This window comes from Ambystoma mexicanum, chromosome 1p (genome assembly GCF_040938575.1).
Source record: "Ambystoma mexicanum isolate Mex_15411 chromosome 1p, UKY_AmexF1_1, whole genome shotgun sequence".
In the NCBI taxonomy this organism is placed as follows: Eukaryota; Metazoa; Chordata; class Amphibia; order Caudata; family Ambystomatidae; genus Ambystoma; species Ambystoma mexicanum.
Genome location: NC_090921.1, coordinates 1,111,705,230 through 1,111,726,043, shown reverse-complemented (window position 1 = coordinate 1,111,726,043; position 20,814 = coordinate 1,111,705,230). Strand labels below are relative to the sequence as shown.

General features: G+C 42.1%; 1 protein-coding gene across 1 annotated transcript in view; it reads left to right on the top strand.

The window, feature by feature from the left end:
* LOC138448938 (zinc finger protein 282-like) overlaps positions 1-20,551 on the top strand; it is a 110,399-nt gene extending 89,848 nt beyond the window's left edge. The window contains exons 5-8 of the mRNA XM_069604731.1: positions 8,462-8,575; positions 9,577-9,675; positions 18,487-18,582; positions 19,363-20,551. Of these exons, the coding sequence (XP_069460832.1) occupies positions 8,462-8,575; positions 9,577-9,675; positions 18,487-18,582; positions 19,363-19,943 (890 nt within the window). The 3' untranslated portion in view covers positions 19,944-20,551. The remainder of the gene's footprint in view (positions 1-8,461; positions 8,576-9,576; positions 9,676-18,486; positions 18,583-19,362) is intronic.
* Positions 20,552-20,814: the final 263 nt, after the last annotated feature.

The following is a 20,814-nucleotide window of genomic DNA, read 5'->3' as shown; positions in this document are numbered from 1 at the left end:
GGAGAGCCTGCTGTGTAACTGTAGCCTGCTGTAGCCTTCCCTTCCAATCGACCGGGGGTCTCTGAAAACAACGTCCCCGACCAAGAGCCTGGTGAGACCCAGTAGACTCAAGAAGACCTGCATTTTGAGCCATCCCACGCTGTGCTGCGACCTTGAGGGGCTGCAATACCCTGGGACCTCGAGCCATTGTGCAGTGCACAGACTTATGGCTTCTGAATCTTGCTGAAACCCTGCCGGATCTCTAGAGGCACGATTACAGTCTGAAATGTCCCCTCACCAGAGTGCTGTACCTTTGTAACGATGAGAATACAACCGTCGATATCCTGTCGTCTTCTGTGCTCCTGAAAAGGCATCAAATCCACAGAGCCGCATCCAGCCGCGAGGAAAACCTTTCCTAGAGCCTTCCCCGTTGATCTCTGCTGAAAAGTCCCTTCCAAGGTACTGTTTTCAGTCACCAGACAAGGAATCCACTGACCAGGTGTGCAGATCCTGAAGTCCTTCTGCTGCAAAATCTTCATCTGTGCAGAGGTACTGTGCTGGCTTGGGTAATTACTTACCTTAAGTCTCATGTGATTCCTGTGTAGTTCTGGGGTGTTTTCTGTGATTGGTAGGTCTCTCGTCCAGTTCACCCAGGCTCACTGGTGGAATCTTCCTAGGGTGTCTTGGACACCCCCTGGACCCTCAACTAACTCTAAAGTAAAATACTCACCTGTTTGAACAGTCTTCCTTAGGAACTCTGACTTTTGCTACTTAACAACCTATCCTGACACTGCCAGTTGGCCACTAGACCCTAGTGACCCCCTTCTGCCACTGAGAAAACTCATGCTCCAAGAATTGGGCCTTTTGCCTAGAAAATAGAATTAGTGTTTAAAAGTTACTTACTTGCAAACGAAGTTGGTTGGTAACTGTAACTCTGAGACTGAACAGTTACAAAAGTTATTACTTACCTTAGAAATGTTCTGCCATTCTGGAAAGTAGATATAAGGTTATTTTACGCACCTTTGAATTGGTTGTGCCTCTTTCCAAAAGTAATGCTGTTGGTTTCACATCCCTATTCCTCTTAGGATAAATTTATGAGTGCCCCCCAACTGGGTCTTGCTTCCCCTAACTTGCTGTTAGTCTGTACAGAATAAGCCTTTATTTCGTTTTACCTACCTACAATAACCTTGAGTCATGTATAAAGAGTAACACTGGGTTTTGCTTTCCCTGTTCTGTTTTAGACCGACACAAAAACAGTCTTAGGGTTATACCTGCCCCAAGTTGCTGATAGCTCCTTGCAAAAGTATATGGGTTTTACTTACCTTGGGTTATCTGCGTGCCATCCTAAAATAAGTTACGAGTTACTGTTTATCTTGATCTGTGTTTCACTGATCTCAAAAGCACCTGTAATTGAATATTACATCCTTAGGTTTTACTCACCTATTATAACTGTGTGTTTTCACAACAGTAGTTATAGGTTTTTACTGTACCTAGAATAAGTGTTCCACTATTCACAAAACATATATTGACCAGTTGACTTGTTATTTGATTTCCTGCTGAGCATCACGTTACAACTGTTAGGGTCTACTACCCTGGTATTACTGAATGGAATCTGAAAGTAACCATTGCTTTTACTGCCCAAGAATAGGTGTGTCCTATACTGAATAAGCTTAAAAATGTTTGACTTCCCTTGTATTACTGTTAGGTGTTCCAAATAAGGTTATATGCTTTGGTCTGTGTTTTTCAAGCATTGTGGTGTGTTTTTTAATAATGTGTTTGACTTTGACCAGTACTTACTTAAACAAAGACTTAACTTGGCCTAAATGTATTTAACCCCTTAACTGTTAAGGGTTCAATGTGGCAAGGTCCTTTTTTGGTGGTTTGGGTATGTCGCCATTCAATCCCCTGTAACATTTTTGTTGCATGTGATATCTGTCAAATTTGGCCCCTTTTTTCCCACATGTAGGCGGTCATAACACCACCAAGGAATCCTAGTTTGCTGTAAGGGGGGTGGGGGGGACGAGAGAAAATAACCAGAAAACGAAAACATTTTGGGTTTTTTCAGAAAATGCCAATAAAATAATGTACAAAGAAGTCTGTGTTGTTTTTCCTTGCAAGAGCTAGGAACAAATGGTTTGCTGTGCTGAATTCGCCATTTTCCAGGCTTTCAAGAACAGGTTGAGTGGAAACCAATAAAACATATTTTGATATGGTTACCAGCCGTTTTGTGAGAGGTAGGCGATTTTGTCCTTTTTTTTCCAATAGGGCATGTGTGGATGGAATGGAAGCGAATGTATGGGAAGACAGAAAGGTATACATTTCTGAAAAGTAGACCGAATTCCAAGTTTAGGAAGGGGTTATTTTCACAGGTCAGACAACAACTTATCTAGGGAAAAATTCCATAGTTTGGGGGAAAATCCGAAAAATTACAGAAATGAGGTATGTGATGTACATGGTTGGCCAGGTACGGCAATGGCTTCCGTGAATTTTGAGAAAAGCAATGGTCTGCTACATTCCCCCAACTATTCCAGTTAGGAAATCACACATTTTTCGTAATGTTTCACAAAACAAGCAATATCACAAGCCAAAAACTGAGCCATGGTACACAGGTTTTTTATGCTTGCGGCATAAACAGACGTACTTACCATGTGTATGTAAAGAAAACAAATGTGGTGAGGAAGGGCACGCATACATTTTTTGAAAGCGCACAGGCACACCTTTTGAAGGGTAGGTGACTTGTGCAGGTTACAAAAGTGTATAGTGCCTAAAGCAGCGACTAAATGTAGGTGACATTCGGTAAATTAAAGGGTTGTGTGACAAAGTGCAGCAGCAAATGTTCGAAAACGTTATGAAAACCATCTAAACACAACAAATGTCCTACCTTCCTGCATTCCCACAGGTGTCCCGAAGAAAGCGGTACCTCACATGTGTTGGTGCACCTACCTGGGGGCAAAGGGAAAAGGCTAAACCACTGGTAACCCCAAGTCTTTCGGCAGAGCAGATGTTGAGGAATTTTGCTGTTGTAAACAACCTACAGATTTGGGCCTGCGGTGTTGCAGCCACCAAGGAAAACAGGCAACATCATGCATTTCCAAAAAGAAGACACCAGTGGCAATCCACAGAGGTCTGACTTGCGTGAATAACCCCAGAATTTATTACCCACAATCCCCAGCAAAGTCTGAAATTTGGCGAAAAAAACACAATTCTCAGACATTTCCCTCTGCCAACCGACCAAAACACGCCGCCAAAACCACATGTCCTACCTTCCCGCGTTCCCACACGTGTCCAGATGAAAACAGTACCTCACATGTGTGGGTGCACCTACCTGGGCGCAAAGGGAAAAGGCTAGACCACTGGTAACCCCAAGTCTTTCGGCAGATCAGATTTTGTGGGATTTTGCTCATGTGGGCAACCTATAGATTTGGGCCTAGGGTGTTGAAGCCTCCAAGGAAAACAGGGAACCCCATGCATTTCCAAAAAGAAGACACCCGTGGGAATCCACAGAGGATGAAGTTGCGTGAATCACCCCAGAAATTACTACCCACAATCCCCAGTAAAGTCTGAAATTTGGTGAAAAAAACACAATTTTCAGACATTTCCCTATGCCCACCCACCGAAAAATGCAGCAGCAGTCCGAGGAAGCCCCGGCAGGGTCCCCATCCCTTCCCAGAGGTAAATTCTGTAACGCATCCCAGCCAGACAGGAATCTGCCCCCAAGGAGGGCTAAATGAGGTGCCCACCGACCAATACAGAAAAATCCTGGTCGTCTAGTGCGCCCGCACACAAATCCTTTTTTTTTTTTACCTTTCCCCTAGGGGCAGATGGGTAGATCCTAGGCTAATTATGTGTAGGTATTTTGTTTTGCTTCCTATTGGCTTGCTGCCTTATGATTCTGCGATTGGAAGGTCTATGGTTACTGAGTGTGCGCGGGGTACTTGAGAACTTGGCTGCAGGTGCGTGTCAGCTGTGTTTTGGTGAGAGAATTATATTTCCATGCTGGTATGTATAACTTGTGTGACGGTGGCTAAAAGCATGGTTAGATTTGGGAAGATTTATGTGATCCTTAATGCACCTCAGGACACAAAATCACCCATGCTACTGCCAGGAATAGCTCACTAAACATTAGCAGTGTCTGTCTGCATGTGTGCTCACAAGACGTGACCACAGGATCAAGAAGGGATTGGACACCAGTCAAATGTTTGACTGGTTCTGAATTTACATTTAGAAGCATACGGCAAACACAAATTTAGGAATAACCCGTTCAATGTATGTGTCTTGGTCTTCATAACATGCCCTTTCTCCCTTCCCGCCCACCTTGGATCTGGCCATTTCATGGTGGTGGGTTCTATAAATGTGATCTAAGGTGAGAGCAGCCAGTTCTGCAGCTATTCCCGGTACCCAGACAGGTCAGCTCTTTATTAGAAACAAAAGGGTAATCAAGAGCAAATGAAAAGACTTACCCTAGGAGCGAGATGTGAGGTGTAGGTAAGTACACTGAACTCAGTAAATACTTGGGCCCAAAGGAAAATCGTACACACTTGCAGTTGTAGTAAAATAGTAATTTATTTCATATACAAAAAGTAAAGTTATATTCAGGTAAGTAAGTCACGTCGTGGAGTCTGCCTTGCCTGTCCTGTGCTCCACCTTTTATCCCTGTGGGGAAGGGAAAAGGTCATCAGGTGTGTGTAATTCTGATCAATTGCCTGACTTTGCCTGACCCTTGTATTGGGACATGTGAGGTAAACGGCTCTGGTGTTAGTCCGTTGTCTTTCGTGTTGTGTGAAAGGGTTCTTGTCAGAAAAGGGGGGGCACTGTTTTGGAACATACTATGTGGTAGGATGGGGAAAAGGTGTTTAAAGAAGGGGGATACCACATCTCACCCGAAGGTGTCCCACTCCCCAAGGACCCCATCCAGATGAACCTCCCTCACTGGTCCACCCCCAGGAAATGGATCCAAAAGCAATGGCCATGTCCTGGCCACCTGGATGACAGATCCCTGGGGACTAGATAGAGAGACACCTTCAGGTTTCTCACAACCCAAACACTGGAATCAGAACTTCAGCAACAAAGGAACGACAGAATGACTCAAGGTATGTACTACCACGTGTCCCTCAGTGCCAAAGTAGTGTTGAATAAGAGACAGCTGGATTCTTTTACAGTGCAGCAGCAGTGGACACAGTCTCCTGTTCCTTGGCTGTGGTGACGAAAGACAGGAATATCGCAGCAGCAGTCGAGAGAAAGGACTTCCAGCAAAGGATTCTTCATGCTCCATTGTCAGTCTGCAGTTTTGGCGTCTCTTCATACACTCCAGTGGGGTCCGGTTCTCGTCCATACGATTGACCTCACTTGCCTGATCCTGCACTCTGGTGAAGGGACTTTGAGGAGGGGGATCTTGCCTCTGGAGGTCTGGAAGGAGTCCACCAAAGTTTTGGGAGAGTTCGGTCACAGAAAGACGATGCACTGCAATCAGGCTCACGGTCCCGGGGTATTGGCGGTTTGCAGCCCGGGAAGGTCGCAGCACGTTGTGGGATGGCTTGAATTGAAGGTCGTCTTAAGACTGATTATTTCCACCAGTCCAAAGGAGGAAGTCGTCCTCTTTGGGGCTTCCCTGTCGACTGAAAAACAGCAGCTGTTACTTCAGTTGACTTCACCGATTGCTGGAAGGTGCTGCAAACGTCTCTGGGCGTCTTCTTTTTCGGTTCTTCTTTTCCAGTGGTTGACTTGTCTTTTGCCTCAGGATCCTCGCCTTTAATGTATTTATAATGCGCCGGGAGCCTTTTATCCAGGAACCCAGCCAATCAACAGTCGTGCATTATTCAAACATTGGGTGGTGGCTGTGCTTTCTCGACAGCCTGCCTCACAGTTGGAAATGGATCCAGGCAGGCATACCAGAAGACAAAGGGCTCTGGAGATTCAGACTCCTCCCTCGGTTCCTGTCTTCACAGACACTCTGGAGTCTCAGCGGGCTTCCCAAAGGATTACTGCCAAAGACAAAAGTCAAACCAGGACTTCCCCCACCCAGGTTGGTAGAAGAGGGACCAGGAAAAGACAAGCATGCAAGAAATGGCGAAAAAAGGAGGAGGCCACCATTTTGGGTCAGTGGTGACCCTTCTGTGCACTACCGCGGCTGTGAACACACCCAGGGGTAGGAAAAATGAACAAACATTGGTCGAACACACACACTGCCACCAGCCATTCAGGTATGCAGTGAGAAAGGGGATACTATGTAACCCCTCAGCAATCCACATAAGGTGGTGTGTGCTGATCTCACAAATTAAAAGGTAATAAGGATACAAGTATCCTTCTATACTTGGGAACAGTATTTCTCACAAGGAAAATAAAATAATATAAAAGGTAAAGCCCAAAGGGCTCCCAGCAACACTGCACAAAAGGTGCTGTGTGCTACAGAAGTAAATCACAGATGTCTTTGAAAAGTATGTAGGAAAGCATGACTCCATAAAACAAAGTAAAAACATAATGAACAGGGTTCCCATGGTCATAGCAAAAAGAATGAATTAGGGGAAAAAGATTCCCCTCATTCAGGAGAACAGACAAAAAGAGGTCCAGAAGTCCAGCAAAAGTGCTGGGGGGGTCTCACTGGTAGAGGCGATTTGGCATACATATGAAAACTCTCCCTAACAACTACCAACCAAACTTTGAATTTTCTTCTATGGTCTAAATATACACTTTTGAAATCTGAAACTATGTAGCTTTTATGGACCTTTCCACTGCTTTTGATCTGATAAATGGTGTTCGATTATAGTCCATTTTGTTAAATTTAGGGATCCCTAAAGACCTCTTGTACCCAGCCATTGCACTACACACACATTCAGAATAAGTGGTGAGATTTGACATAGAAGGGATGTCTACAGAGGCTTTCTGCACCACCATAGGACTTTGACAGGGATAGGTCTTAGCTACTAATTATTGAATCTTTATACTAATGACTTCAGAGTCTTTTAGAGCAGGCATTGAGTGATGTTATTCAAATAGGTGTGAGGGGAATGCCCCTTTCAGCCTACACTGAGGATGTAGTGCTCTTAACTGGTAATCCCAGGCCACTTCAAACACTATTAGTAATGCTCTATTTATTTTTTTCATTTTATTTGTAATGCACACCGACAAAGCCCGTAGGCATAAGAGCGCAGGGACAGACAGATAAGACAAAACAAATCAGGACGAAAGGCAGGGCAAGTGTGGGCACAATATCTAGCAGAAAAGGAGTGTCTTAAGTGCCTGTTTGAATTTCAAAAAGCTGCTACAAGCCCTCAGGTCAAGCAGAAGATCATTCCATAGCCTGGGGGCTGTGTGGGTGAAGGAGTTCTGTGCAACCATGGCCAATTTATGGTAGACTGAGGCCTGAAGATAAATGCTAAGAGGTAATCTGTACTTGTCATTGGGAAAAATCAGAAACGGGCAAGGACATTCTAAGATCAGGTGAAGAACAGTAATTCCTGTTCTAAGACACATGGGGTTAGTCAATTTAGACCTGCATTCTTACACATACTCCTGTTGCAAGATAGATTTGATCACGGGTGACACATTCGTTTTGAGGTCCTTGATTGTGATTAGATAAAGACTGATTGATTCATTGTGAACTGTTATTTATATAAAGATATTTAAAGATAATACGATTTAAAAAATGTTCATGTTTTCACACATTGTTTTAAATATGGGTGTTGTATTTGTATACATTATTATGGATGTGGATATAATGTTTTTTATATGAAGTCCTTTTTTGTGTGTTTTTTATGGCTGTAAGTATCCGAATAAAACGTGATGATGTTGACTTGGGATTAGGGGTAAGAACATGGACTAAAAAGGAGAGGTCTGCTCAATGAATGTAGGAGTTTGCAAACATGCTCACTCGCAAAGAAATAAAGTAGTATTGTTTCCAAAGTGCATTTATTGCCTGGAAGACTGGCTGCTTTGTCTTTACAGGATATCCATTTTTTGATATTGACTTTTATCTGATGGAAAATGTGGACATGAGAAAGTTGTGATATGATCGATATAGCAGGATGAGGATAGAGGTGATGCATTTGTGAAAAGTAGTAGTAATAAAGTAGCAGTTCATTGTTTTGTTTTAGGGTTATTTGGAATGCTGAAGTTTGTTAATTAGAGACAGGGCACCGGGCAAATTGACTGGGGCGTATCCCTTAGCATGTTTTGGAGATGAATGAGAGTAGGGAGAAGGGTAGTAATTGGATAGAGTGAGGGTTTGGCTGGAGAATGTGGGTAGATAGTGGATTTTAAGCAGGTTTTGAAACGGGAAGCATCAAACTGGGGAGAAGGGATTGGTGGAGGTTTTGGAATAAGTGGTTGCATGATGAGACTAAGAAACGGGGGTAAGGACTTGCTCTAAGAAAGGGAGAGGTTTGCTCAATGAATTCAGCATGTTCAGAGAATGCTCATTTGGAAAGAAACAAAGTTGTTTATTTTTACAAAGGCTGAAGCTTACTGTAATTTACTGCCCTTACAGGATTTCCATTTCTTGATACTGACGTTTGTATGAGGAAAAAAGAAGAACCGGTTCAGATTTTTATTGATCATCTTGGTGTGGAAGTTCAAGAAAGCGGCACTGATCCCATTGCAGGTATTTTACAAATGCTCCTACTCTGATTCACTGTTGTCATTAGTTAGTGAGTACATTTAACCAATTGATTTTTCTTACATTATTTAAAATGTCAATACATTTCAAATCTGCTCCTGGGCTTTTGCATCACCAGCATTTGGCCAGTGTCCATAAAACCTTGTCTATGATGAAATGCTCTCAGCTGGCCACAAGTATTGCCAAATGGCTCACTTAACATATTTTGTCAGAAATCTAAAGTCACCAGCTAAGGTTAAATGTCTTCGCACTTTCATTATGGTTACAGCTTCTTTGGATTAAATGTGTGTTGTCATTTCATTTATTGGTTGGGTGCAAGAGGTACAGACCCATTGCAACCATCTTAGTTGGTCTAAACTCTGAAGTCATAACCCACATTATCCATCACTGGAGCCTGGCAATGGTTATCAACCTAAGCTTCCTCACAGACCCAGTATTTCAGCATCAGTGTTGAAGAGTTTAAAAATGATTCCCTCTTTCTTTTAAAACACGTTTGTTGTGTGCCCAAGGTAAGCATGCAGCTGTAAGTGCACACCAAAAGAAACCCTTTACAAAAGAGATTCTCCATTCCAGAGACAATGTCCCCACCAGTGACCCGCTGCTCCAAGTCCTCACGCTCGAATGAGGGCAGGGCAGATAGGAAGTGTCGACAAAAAAAAAGGCAACCCAGACTATCCCACTTACTGTGCAGTACTGAGTCCAGATCCAGTTGGCTGCTTCCTTCTGCTTTTGACCCACTGTTATTTTCTAACCACTTCATTCCCAATGCATCTTCATCACTCTACATGTGGTTATTTAAGATGCTCATCCTCATATCAATTGGTAGATAAAAAACTTTATTATTTGCTTCCTTCAATATGAATTCGATAAACCTCCTATAAATCTTTGTTGGTTCTAATAACGTTTCCCACAGAAAATGTTTCTTTGGTAACATATACATTGTTTTATGTTTTTATATAATGCATACATTCATTTGTATCTTTCAGGACATGGACTTATTTCATCCCGCATAAAAGTGGAGGAAGAGAGCACTTGTATAGCCCCTAAGGAACGTAAGAGAATAGACCGCATAAGCCGTCCTAGAGGTGAGCAAATATAACTGTGTGCTTAGGATCAGAAGATTAAGACACTTGCAAGACCTCTTATCCTTGTGTGCGCTTCTGAATATTCTAAAATAACCTATTTGTATTTGGTGTTTGCTTGTACAGGGGTTTCTTGTTGGAATCAGGTTGAAATCAGGTGATAGAGTTGCACTTACTCGTTATTGTCTACATATTTGTACAAGAGCTAATATTGTACTATGATGTTCTTTAAATTGGTTTGATATTTTTGGCTCATTTGCACAGATCATTTTCCTTTGATAGTTGTTTGTTCTTGTTCCTTCCAGTTTTATAGTGAATAGTTGCTAAAGTTCTGCTAAGATAAAAAATAGATCTCAGTATGATGCATTTTTTAAGATTTCCGTAACTATTCTTTTCAAATAGTTCTGTGTTCAATTTTCTTTCCTTTTTTATGTTCAATAATTATGGCATATTTATAAAAATAGCAAGGCCGGGGCGAGCAAGAGTGTCTGTTTTCGTAGGTAGAATTCCAAAACATGCAATTCCTGCACCACATAACCAGCCAGGTATTTTATCTAGAACCCTTTGCGCCAGTGACATAAATCTAAGGGTGCCAGTGACCTACACCTAAGGGCGGTAAGTGCATGTCTTCTATATGCCTTTCATCTGGTCACTAAATTGAACAGATTAGACAAAAATGCTAAGAACCACAAGATAAAATTGTTCCTATGGGCCATGTAGGAGAGTCATGCTTTAGCCCTCTTCTTTTTAGATCTGTTAGCTACCTGTAATGCTTTTGATCATCATTTAGATACCTATACCTGAGAGGATGTGTGGGGATCCGAGAGACACTCTTGCAATGATTTACCAATGTTGAATCAACACGTAACCACTGGAATCCTACAGGTTGCATTTGGGCTCCCTCAGGGGTCCTTTTGCAAGAGCAGCCTAGCGGCATACTTCCACCCTCGCTTGGCTACTGAGTCCACCCAGCTGGAGTCTGTTTTTTTAAAATCCACCCAAAAGGACTTAATAAAACTATACCATGGGCAATAGAAAAACTCCAACTCTTAGTATGAATCTGTACTACCTGATATTAGGGTAGCAATGGCAGAGCAGCCAGGCTTATCGTAGAACGGAGAGAGGGCTGTACAGAGGTACAAATAACTTGTTACATACATATGGTCCAAAGAAACACTGATACACTGATGTATTGTAAAAAAATAATGGCTTATTTTATATATACATAGGCAAAGAGAATTGTTTGCTAAAGGTAAGTACTATTATAAGTCATGAACACAATTATAAAAACCAACACAATACTTATGGGGCGTAAACCCAAGTATAAACCTTATTTAGAATAGTAATATGCAGTTAAAGGTGAGTAAAACCCAGTGTTACATATTTAGAATGGCAGTATGCTATTCAAGGGGAGTGAAGCCACATAAATAGACTTTTAGAATGACAGTGGCCCTCATTACGAGGCCGGCGGTAACCATGCCAGTACAACCGGCAGGTAGCCGCCAGACCCGTGATAGTTTACCGACGCCTGACTTGCCGGAAACACCGGGGCATTACAACCCTGGTGGTCCTCCGGTAAGTCAGGCGCCAGTAATTGTAAATCCCCATTCCCATAGGACTCAATAGGAATGGGGACCACGGAAGTGCAGGCACCGTTAATAACGCTGCCGGTGCTTCCATGAAAGTCTGCGGCCGGGTGCCATTCCGCCAACCAGGTCTGCTCTTGCGGGCGGTAACACACACGGCCGCAGACTCATAGTTTGCCAGTCCGGATACAACGGTGCCGGTAAGCTTACTGGCACCGTTGTTTCCGGACCGGCAAACTTGTAATGAGGGCCAGTATGTAATTCAAGGTAAGCAGACCCTATTGCTAGTAAACTGTGTTACTTATTCAATTTCAGGAATAATATAGTTATACCAACAATGTTACAAGTAAGTCCCTTGCAACATATGTAACTTATTCTTCTTTCAGGAATGATACTGTTACACCTATATTACTTTTTATAATAGTGTAACACAATTCAAAGGTTAGCAATAACTTACTTCAGAATGGCAGTATGCACTTCAAAGATAAGTAAGAGCCCAGTAATACACATTTAGAATGGCAGTATATTATTCAAGTTGAGTAAAACCCTGCTGGTAATAAACTCTTACACTCCTTCTATTTCAGCAATATTCAGTTATACCAGTCTTACTTTTCAGAATAGTGGAACACAATTCTAAGGTAAGCAAAAACTATATAAGACTTTTCAGAAAGGCAGTAAGCAGTTTAAGCTAAGCAAAGTAAAACCCTATTTGTAATACACTGTTACACATATTCAGTTAATAATACAGAATACCAAGTCTTGTTACTTTCTAGAATAGTGGAACACAATTCAAAGGTAAGTAAATAATTGTGCATACTTTTTCAGAATAGCAGTAAGCAGTTCACAGGTAAGTAAGAACTTTGGAACACTTTGTAATTTATTCTATTTCAGAGATGACCAGTTACAGCACTAACACATAGAAAGTAAGCACTTTACAATTTACACTTTACACTTGTTCTATTTTCTAGTCAGAGGCATTATACTTTAGAGGTCCTTCCCTATTCTAAAGCAGTATTGATCTCAGAGGCAGATGGGGGACACTGGTGGTCCAATGGCAAAAGTCAGAGTTCCAGATGATTTCTCGTCCAACAAGTAAATACAGACTTTAGAGTTAGTAGAAAGTGTTCAGGGACTTTGTATAGGGCTCCCTAGATGCGTTCCAGCGTTAGACCTGGGGGAACAGTATGGGCAAACTCCCAAACACACGAATCACCCACTCAGACACACAGTAGCGACACATGACTTTAGGTTAGTACTACCCAAGCCTAGACAGTACCTCAGCAGTGAGGAAGAGCTTGCAGACGGATGCCTTCACAATGCAGCAGCACAGGCCCTGATCTCTGGATTCTTGGTCGCGGTGACGACAGAACAGACACTCGATGGGAACTTGGTGCAGCAGTCGACAGAAAACACTCACAATAAAGGATTCTTCAGTGCTTTTTGCGGCTCTGTGGATTTGGCACCCTTTTCATAGTAACAGATCTTTGAACGGTCGTCGTCTGATTGATTTGCCTTGCTATCTCAGTCCAGCACTCTGGTGAGGAAACTTCAAGGAGTGGAATCCTGTTATAGGAGGTCAAACAGGAGTCCACCGAAGTTTCAGCTAGATTTGTTCATGGGAAGACGTTGCACAGCACTCAGCCTCGAGGTCCTAAGGTATTGGCGGTTTGCATCCCAGGAAGGTCACAGCTCGCCGTAGGATGGCTCGAAATGGAAGCCTTCCTAAGACAGATTGGTCGCACCAGTCCAAGTGTTGGAGGAGTCGTCTTTGGGACTCCCAAGTTGCATGGAAGAAGGGGTCAGCACAGGCAGCGGTTAGAGAGCAGGCATCTCCAGTCGCTCATTGGATTCAGCTCCAGCGGTCGACTTGTCTTCAGCTTCCAGATCCAGGCCATTCATCCAGGAACCTAGCCAAACAGCACACATGGTACATTCAAACTTTGAGGGGTGGCTGTCCTTTTAGGATAAGTAGCGTTTTGTCCCTCGGCCTGTTGGATTGTCCCATCGTTACCTTATATGCAGAACTCGTGGCGGTAGATGGTAATCGGGAAGTAGGTACGTTAGGCGTGGTGCTTGAGCATGCATCAGTCATTGTGGTAGACACAGCCTACGGAGGACACCACCCCAGCCTTCCAGCTTCCTACTGGTCTTCCTAGAGCAGGGGTTAGCGCCTGAATGTTTAAATAACAATATATTCATGGTACAGTATTCTTTATAAGCGGTCCTCCTTCACTGAGCATTTCTCTTACTTGAAAAATTAAGAATAAATAATAGTACATATTTGGAATCTGCAATATTTATTTGAGTTAATCTAATTGTTCCCCCGATTCCTCAGCTTGTGGCATTTCACCGTAGTTCTTTTGGTACATCAGTTGTAGTTGTCTAGTGCTTAAAGTATAAGTTATGAAAATAAAAAAAATAAAAACTTGGTTACCTTTTTATTATTTACTTATTCTTATATTACTAGCTGTTACAGGCATAAAATGCGCCGTTCTAGCATATCTTAAAGGTCAATATCGGTCGGTAATTCATAGGTTCACTTCTGTCCCCCTTCATAAATATCAGAATTACCACTGATTGCTTCCAGGAAAAGGGGGTAGGTCCCTGTGACTTATTAATGGTTATTGAAAAGGCTAAACATATCAGATGGAATGAAAGGTTGTCCCTGTGAAGGCATAAGATTGCGTGGTAGCATAGTTACAGCACCTGCTTTCAGTTCTGGCTCGTGAGGAGACATTCGTCCTACAGCATTTCGCATTATAGAGACTGATGAAACGTTGAGTCGGTAATTAAGTGTTCATTGACACTGGAACCGATGATAGCTGTTGTCGAAGTGGGTGCACTTTGCCATTTGGACAGCAGAGGGCAACCAAACACTGATAATTACATCAGCTGAGTACGGAAACATACCTAAGTGTTTTATACATATATATATATATATATATATATCAAAAGGTTGGAGTGTAGCCAAAGTAAGCGCTCTGCCTCTATAGGTAGCCGGTGCTATTGGGCTGGAGCAGGTTTGGCTCAAAGGTATCAAAACAACACATTTTCACTGTAGTCTTAGATGATAAAATAACCACACATGTGAAAACAGAAAAATGCCCACGCACTCAATACCATGCTATCCTTCTAAAAATAACTTTATTCACATTAAAAGTGAAACTCCTAAATAGATTAAACTAATAACGTAGGATTCATTTTTAATTCAACAAATTAATAACACTGGTCGGTGTATTGAGGAAAATATTAATTTGAGGTGTCCAATAGGTAAGAAATAGTTACCCTTTAGCTAGTCTTTGTGAGACAAGTAAAGTTAATTTGAAATAGATCATTGATAATGATTAGGGACACCGCCCATTGATATTACTTTTTCAATATTTTTATTTCCATCAATGGTTTGGGACTTATTGACCATCAACCTTTGATTGTGAGACCTATTTGGAGTCAGTTTTTCTTGATTTGTCTTTCTTTTTTTTCAATGGTTTGGTTTTAATTAATTTTATTTGAATGGCAATGGACTTTCGGAATGACACACTGGGCCTCATTACAACTCTGGCGGTAGCCGTGCCATTAAAAACGGCACGGCTGCCGCCAGAGTTGCATTTTTTCCGACACCCATGAAAGGGCAAGAACCGGGTCATGCCGAGCTCTGCGGACACCTTAATTGCCCATTTGCGGGTCCCGGAATCAAGAGCCTCCCGATCCCCATTCTGCCCCATAGGGCTGAATGGGAATGAGGAAGTCGGATGCCCATTCAGAGATGTGCCGGTGTATCCGAGGTGCTCTGCTCGCGGGTGCCGTTACACCTGCCAGGAAAAACCTGGCGTGTGAGATGGCACCTGCGAGCAGAGCTCATAGTATGGTAGTCCGGGAACTACAGTACCGGCATGCTTACAGGTACTGTAGTTCCCGGACCGCCATGCTTGTAATGAGGCACGTTCTGTTTTGTTGAATTGTTGTTTCATGAATTATGGATATGGAAATGTTTCAGGTCCTTTTTTTCTTTGGGCATAATGAATTTAAATGATGCTTTATTATTTTACATGAGGTATCTAATCAGTTATTTGTGTAAGGAAGTTTGTTTCTGAATCTACAGGTTGCACACTCCTAGTTATGGCTTTGGAAACATCAATTGAATTACTTTGTGTAGTCAAACAGAACTAGCCATGATGAAGATGAAGGAAGGGAACAAAGGGTCTATATAATAATTTCTAGACCTATTAGGACAGTCATCTAATTGTTGTTCTATAGAAACACATATTGGATATGCCTGTGTTTTTTATTCAAATGTCTTAATGTGTTGAATTATAAATACAATTCTTAAGTTATTAGTTTAAACTATTCACAGACATGTTGGCAATGTTTATTCTGTGGGTTAAAATTGAGTATCTTTTTATTGTTTGAATAATTTATGATAATGCAGTGTTTAATTTTGTGTAGATCACCTTTGTCAATGTTTTATCATCATTTTGGGTAGTTATTTGTTTGAAGAAAGATAAAAAAAGTAAACAAAATATAAAAATAAATTCAAATTTCATTTTCCCTAAAGATGACCTATTTCCAGAAGCAAGTAATAAATAAGTTGATAATAAAAAGGAAACCAAGGTGTTATTTTTTACATATTTGAAATTCAGGAAATTCAATTGATTTGCTTTTCTTTAGGTCCTTCCTACATTTTATGAACATGTTAAAGTCTAAGTCACACCATTTATATAATCCCACAAACATTTCATCTCCTCGCCCCTGTGCAGTCTCCTATGGATGTCTTTTTACATTTTCATTGGTCCCAGAAAGGAGAAATGTATCTTGAAATGCAGGAGTGATGCTATCACTGTGGGACCCCATTACGTCCTTCAACTGCCTCCTTCCTGGTCAGGGCTACCAGACAATTGTGATGTGGCCCGCGCCATGTATTATGCAGAGGACATTTCACATGTAATCCAGTGTGAAACATCCTGTGCACAATACATGTAGTGCGATAGGGGACAGGACGGCCCCGGCCAGCTAGGGGGGAGGTGAGGTAAGTGGGGAGAAGTGTGTTGTGAATGGGGGACAAGTGGACAGAGGAGTGGTGGGGACCTGGAGAGAAGCAGGGAGGAGAATGGGTAGGTGGGAGTGGCGGGAGTTCTGGAGGTGTCCAGAACATAGAATGAAGGGGGGCAAATGTACCAGGTTTCCGGGGGTGCCCAGGCAGCAAGGGGACGGGAGGAACGCAGGGAGCAAAATGTCATCCTTTTCGCAAATCCTGTTGCGCTAGAGACTGATCACAATGGGAGTTGGAAAAAAGATGACATTTCAAAAAGGCCATACAGTGCCTCTCGGGCACTGTTCATGATGCAGGTAGCAGTAATCTGTAGCCCTTTGGAAGAGAGTCCGACTGGGAGGATGGAATGGTGGCACATAATGGCAGGTTCATTATCAACATTTAAGGAAAATATTGTTGCCCCTAGACAAACAAATGTATTTAAAAAGAACACTGGTAGTTTAATCCTAGGACCTTATTTGGTTTCTTTTACTTGAATGAGACCCGTTTGAACTTCTTCTGATGATATAGAATGTTGCACAAATTATATGATTGAAGGTTAGGTTTAGGGGAAGTATACTAATGCTCTATTCTGAAATGGTGCCCAGTACAGAGCAGTAATGAAAGAACAACATATTAGCAATAGCAAAGATTGTAGCAGAGCCACTCATCACTCGACTAATGTTTCTATACATAGGACCCCAATGCACATCTAAAAATACTAATGAAAAAAATATAGGTGGGACAATGTTTTACTAGTTGACCACCATCTAGCCCTTTCCCAAATATTCTAGGACTTTCTATTGATTTACTTGTGAGGCGCTACAGCCCATAAACAAGTGCTTTACCCGTACACCAACAAACTGTTGGCCTGCTCATTGGAGGTTAGTAAATTAGGAAGGTTAACAAATTACCCCAGTCGTAGAATATGTGGGAAGTGCATGTTGTTATTGGGAATTCAATATCATCCCAATGACAGTGCATTATGGTATTATCACATAGCACCCAATAAACAGTGTTTCTTAATCAATGTTAAATATGTTGCATACATGTACAGTGTTAATATTATTTTCCTCGTAAATGAGCAAGTGCTGCCATTGACTATCTTGACCCTTGTTGGAGATGCAATGACCAGAAACTTGTTGAACAGTTTGAATGACGGAGCCCATGCTGGTGAGTGGGAAGGCCAATTTCTACATCCGGTTAGCTCCTTGTTCGCTGCAGAAACTAGAGGTAGGCTGGCAAGAAATGCCTGGTATAGGGCTGATCATAACAGTGAGGAATCCCTAGAAAGAAGACGTTTCATAATATAGTGTTAACCACCCATTCTAAGGGCTGGAACGGGTGGTTACAGGCTGTGGCCCGAGTTAAAGGGGTGAGCGTAGCAAGGGTTTTTAACAAGGACCTCAGGACTTTACCACCCATTCCAGCCCTTGCAACCGGCGATTAACGCTATTTGCACCCCGGGTTGCCAATCAGGTAACCCGGGGTGCTGAGAGAGGTGTATTTTCTTCCGATGAACGGACGCCTCATTGCATCCTGTTCATGGAAAGAAAATACTTACATGAGATGGCCACCACAGAGCTGGATGGTGGGGCTCCCTACGGAGCCCATCTTCTATTTCAAGGGGGGCCGGCAAGGGGAGACGGAGCGAAGCTGCGGTGGCAGGCGTCTCCACCACAATCCCTAGGGCTGGGGAGGGAGGTTGAGGTTACTTCAAAAATGAAGGGAAGAGCGGGTCGGAAGAAGATGGTGCTGCAGGTTCGGGGAAGCAGCCAATAGGTTCCATGAAATGCAGGCTTGTATCAGTAGTTTGAGTTTGCAATCCAAGGAACCTGATTGGCTGCTCCCCCAACCCGGGTGCTAATAGAATTTAAATATCCAATACAGGGCGTTCACTATCAGTCACCGATCAACAAAATCAGATTAAAACATGTGTCCAACAGTTGTCGTGAAAGGATAAGGAACAAGATGGAACGTAAGGCAGTAAATGTCATACACCAAATAAATGTGGGTTTGTGGGGCTGCAGTGGCAAATTAAATTGTATATAAAACAAGCAATGCAATAACCACAACCAAATTGTTGTTGATTTTGAAGACCATTTCAGCCTTCAATATTCAGTTATACTACAGTTGAATAGTTTGACATGAAGCAGTGTTCTGTTAGTGGCCTGCATTTTTTTCAAGATATATATTTTTCAGGTCAGCCACCATTTCCATCTGCGTTTTCACAAAGTCTGAAGCCTAAAAAAGAACCACAATACCAGACGGAGCAGAAGCCTGAGGAAAGAACTACTGGTGAGTGGGAGTGATGTCGCATGTGGTCACGAATTGGATACCAGTGTAGAACTGGCATGACAATCCAAAATTCGGAAATATTTCTCTTCAACCTACTTCATTGTGCAAAGCCAACCCCATTGAGTAAAATACTCCATGCAGGCAAATATTTGACTGTTATAATGTAATGGCTTTTGGTATTTGTAAAACACCAAAAGTCACTGGTGGGGCCTCCTAGCACTGAGCTGCCGTTCATTAGTACATTGCTGAACCTAACTCCATTTCCAGGAAGGCCATAGTCTGAAACATACTATACACTGCTAGAGTAATTATATACATTAAGAGACAGTTTGTAAGCACACCCGTGGGGCTGTGGTGGACTGTGGGATGCTAAATCAGTTGCTGCAGAAGAAACGTTGGCTCAGTTGTAGTACTGGTCTGAGGATACTTCAAAATCGAGGCAATAGCCCTCATATCAATTTTCCTTATTTTAGATGTTCATCCAGTAGCTTCATTTTCAGTTGTTTTAGGGGCGGGAAATTGAAATAGGACTGGAGTAATTGCCATCAGACTCGATGATCTTTAAAAGAACTGGGAGTTAACGCTGAGTAAAGCTCAAGTCCACTTACATACTGGGCAGAGCCTATTGTACACTTAATGGTTTTATTATGTGTAGATTACTTTTTGTGCTGAAGTCATACTGCATGGCTGTGATCGGGGCTGCAGAACAACAGAAGATGTTTCTATGCATTCCTCTACGTAAAAACATCTGATTGCTTGCATTTCATCTTTGTCCAACAGATGGAGGAAGAAAACGAAACCGGAAAAGACAAACAGGTTGCTCTGTAGCTTATATTGAAAGAACATCGTCACTCAAAGATATGTTTGTAAGCATAGATGAGGAAGCCAAGGAGCGCAAGAGATCAGAGATGGGAACAGCATCTACAAGTCCGCTCTGGACAGAACACAATCTGGAACCCGGAGAAGGGAAATCTATTCCGGGTGAAAGTAATTTTATTAGTCCAGAACATTCTAATGGCACCCCAGGAACATCCAAATTAAAAAGAAATGATATGTATGACAAAATAGCCAGTAGCCTGTGGAGTACAAAGCGTCTCACAGGCCATCCAAGCACACAGACACATCTAAGGCCATATGCATGTACTGAATGTGAAAAAAGCTTCAAAATGAAGCATCATCTCACGAGACACATGCGAACACATACTGGAGAGAGACCTTTTCATTGCGCAGAGTGTGGAAAAAATTTCAGTCTGAAGCACCATCTTATTGGACACCAAAGAACACATAACGCAATGAATGTGAGAAAAGTTTCAGTCAGAGGGAACACCTTATATCGCACTAGAGAGCCCATGTGGGAGTAGGCACAGGTTTGACTGGTGTTGGCATAAGGCGGTCTCAGTACTGTCTGAATATCCACCACATGCATGCTGTAGTGTTAGGTCAACGTGTACTTTCTTGACTCTCCCACCAGACATCCCAGAGAGAAAGGATCTGCCCCCAAGTGTACATAAATTCCCAAAGGTTTGGGGTAAGTTATATGGAAAGCTGAAGGTTAAATGGAATTTGTGGTGTTTTTGGTCCCATTATGGAGCACATTGCCCAGATCACCTGGAGCACGACAGGTCATACAAAATTAAAATTTTATGTCAACTTAGAAATGCTGGATACAAAGGTGTTCTCTTTATAATTTTTTTTTAAAAAAAGAGGCATTGCTTGACAAAATACAATATTGAAGAGATTTTACATCTCATGACTTTAGCAACTTGCACTACAAACAGTTTCCTAACATGCCTAGACTCTAAAAGGGAAAACCTTAATTTGAGTAACAAAAGCAGAGACGCATGTAAAATGAAAGTTAAAGCATGGCTCTGCAAAGTTACAAAAAGTGAATTGATTATTGAACATTGTGTTTGTGACTCGATAAACCATGTGTATTTACTATTGTGAACTGTACAATTAAATAGGACAGCACAAAAAATGTGGTTTTAGTCCTATGTATGTACAAAACCCCCATCTTGGTGCCAGTCATTGTGCAGGAGTGAAATTACTGATGAAGCTGTATTGAAAAATGAGTCAAAAGGATGGTCTCATTGTATAGACATTTGGCAACCTTTTAATTATCTATCATTTTTTGCTCTCAGAACTGTACCCTTAAAATACCCCTCCTGTTGTCAGGGAGGACCCCAGAAGACTTTCCATTGAAACTCTTTCTTTTTAACACATACAGGATGC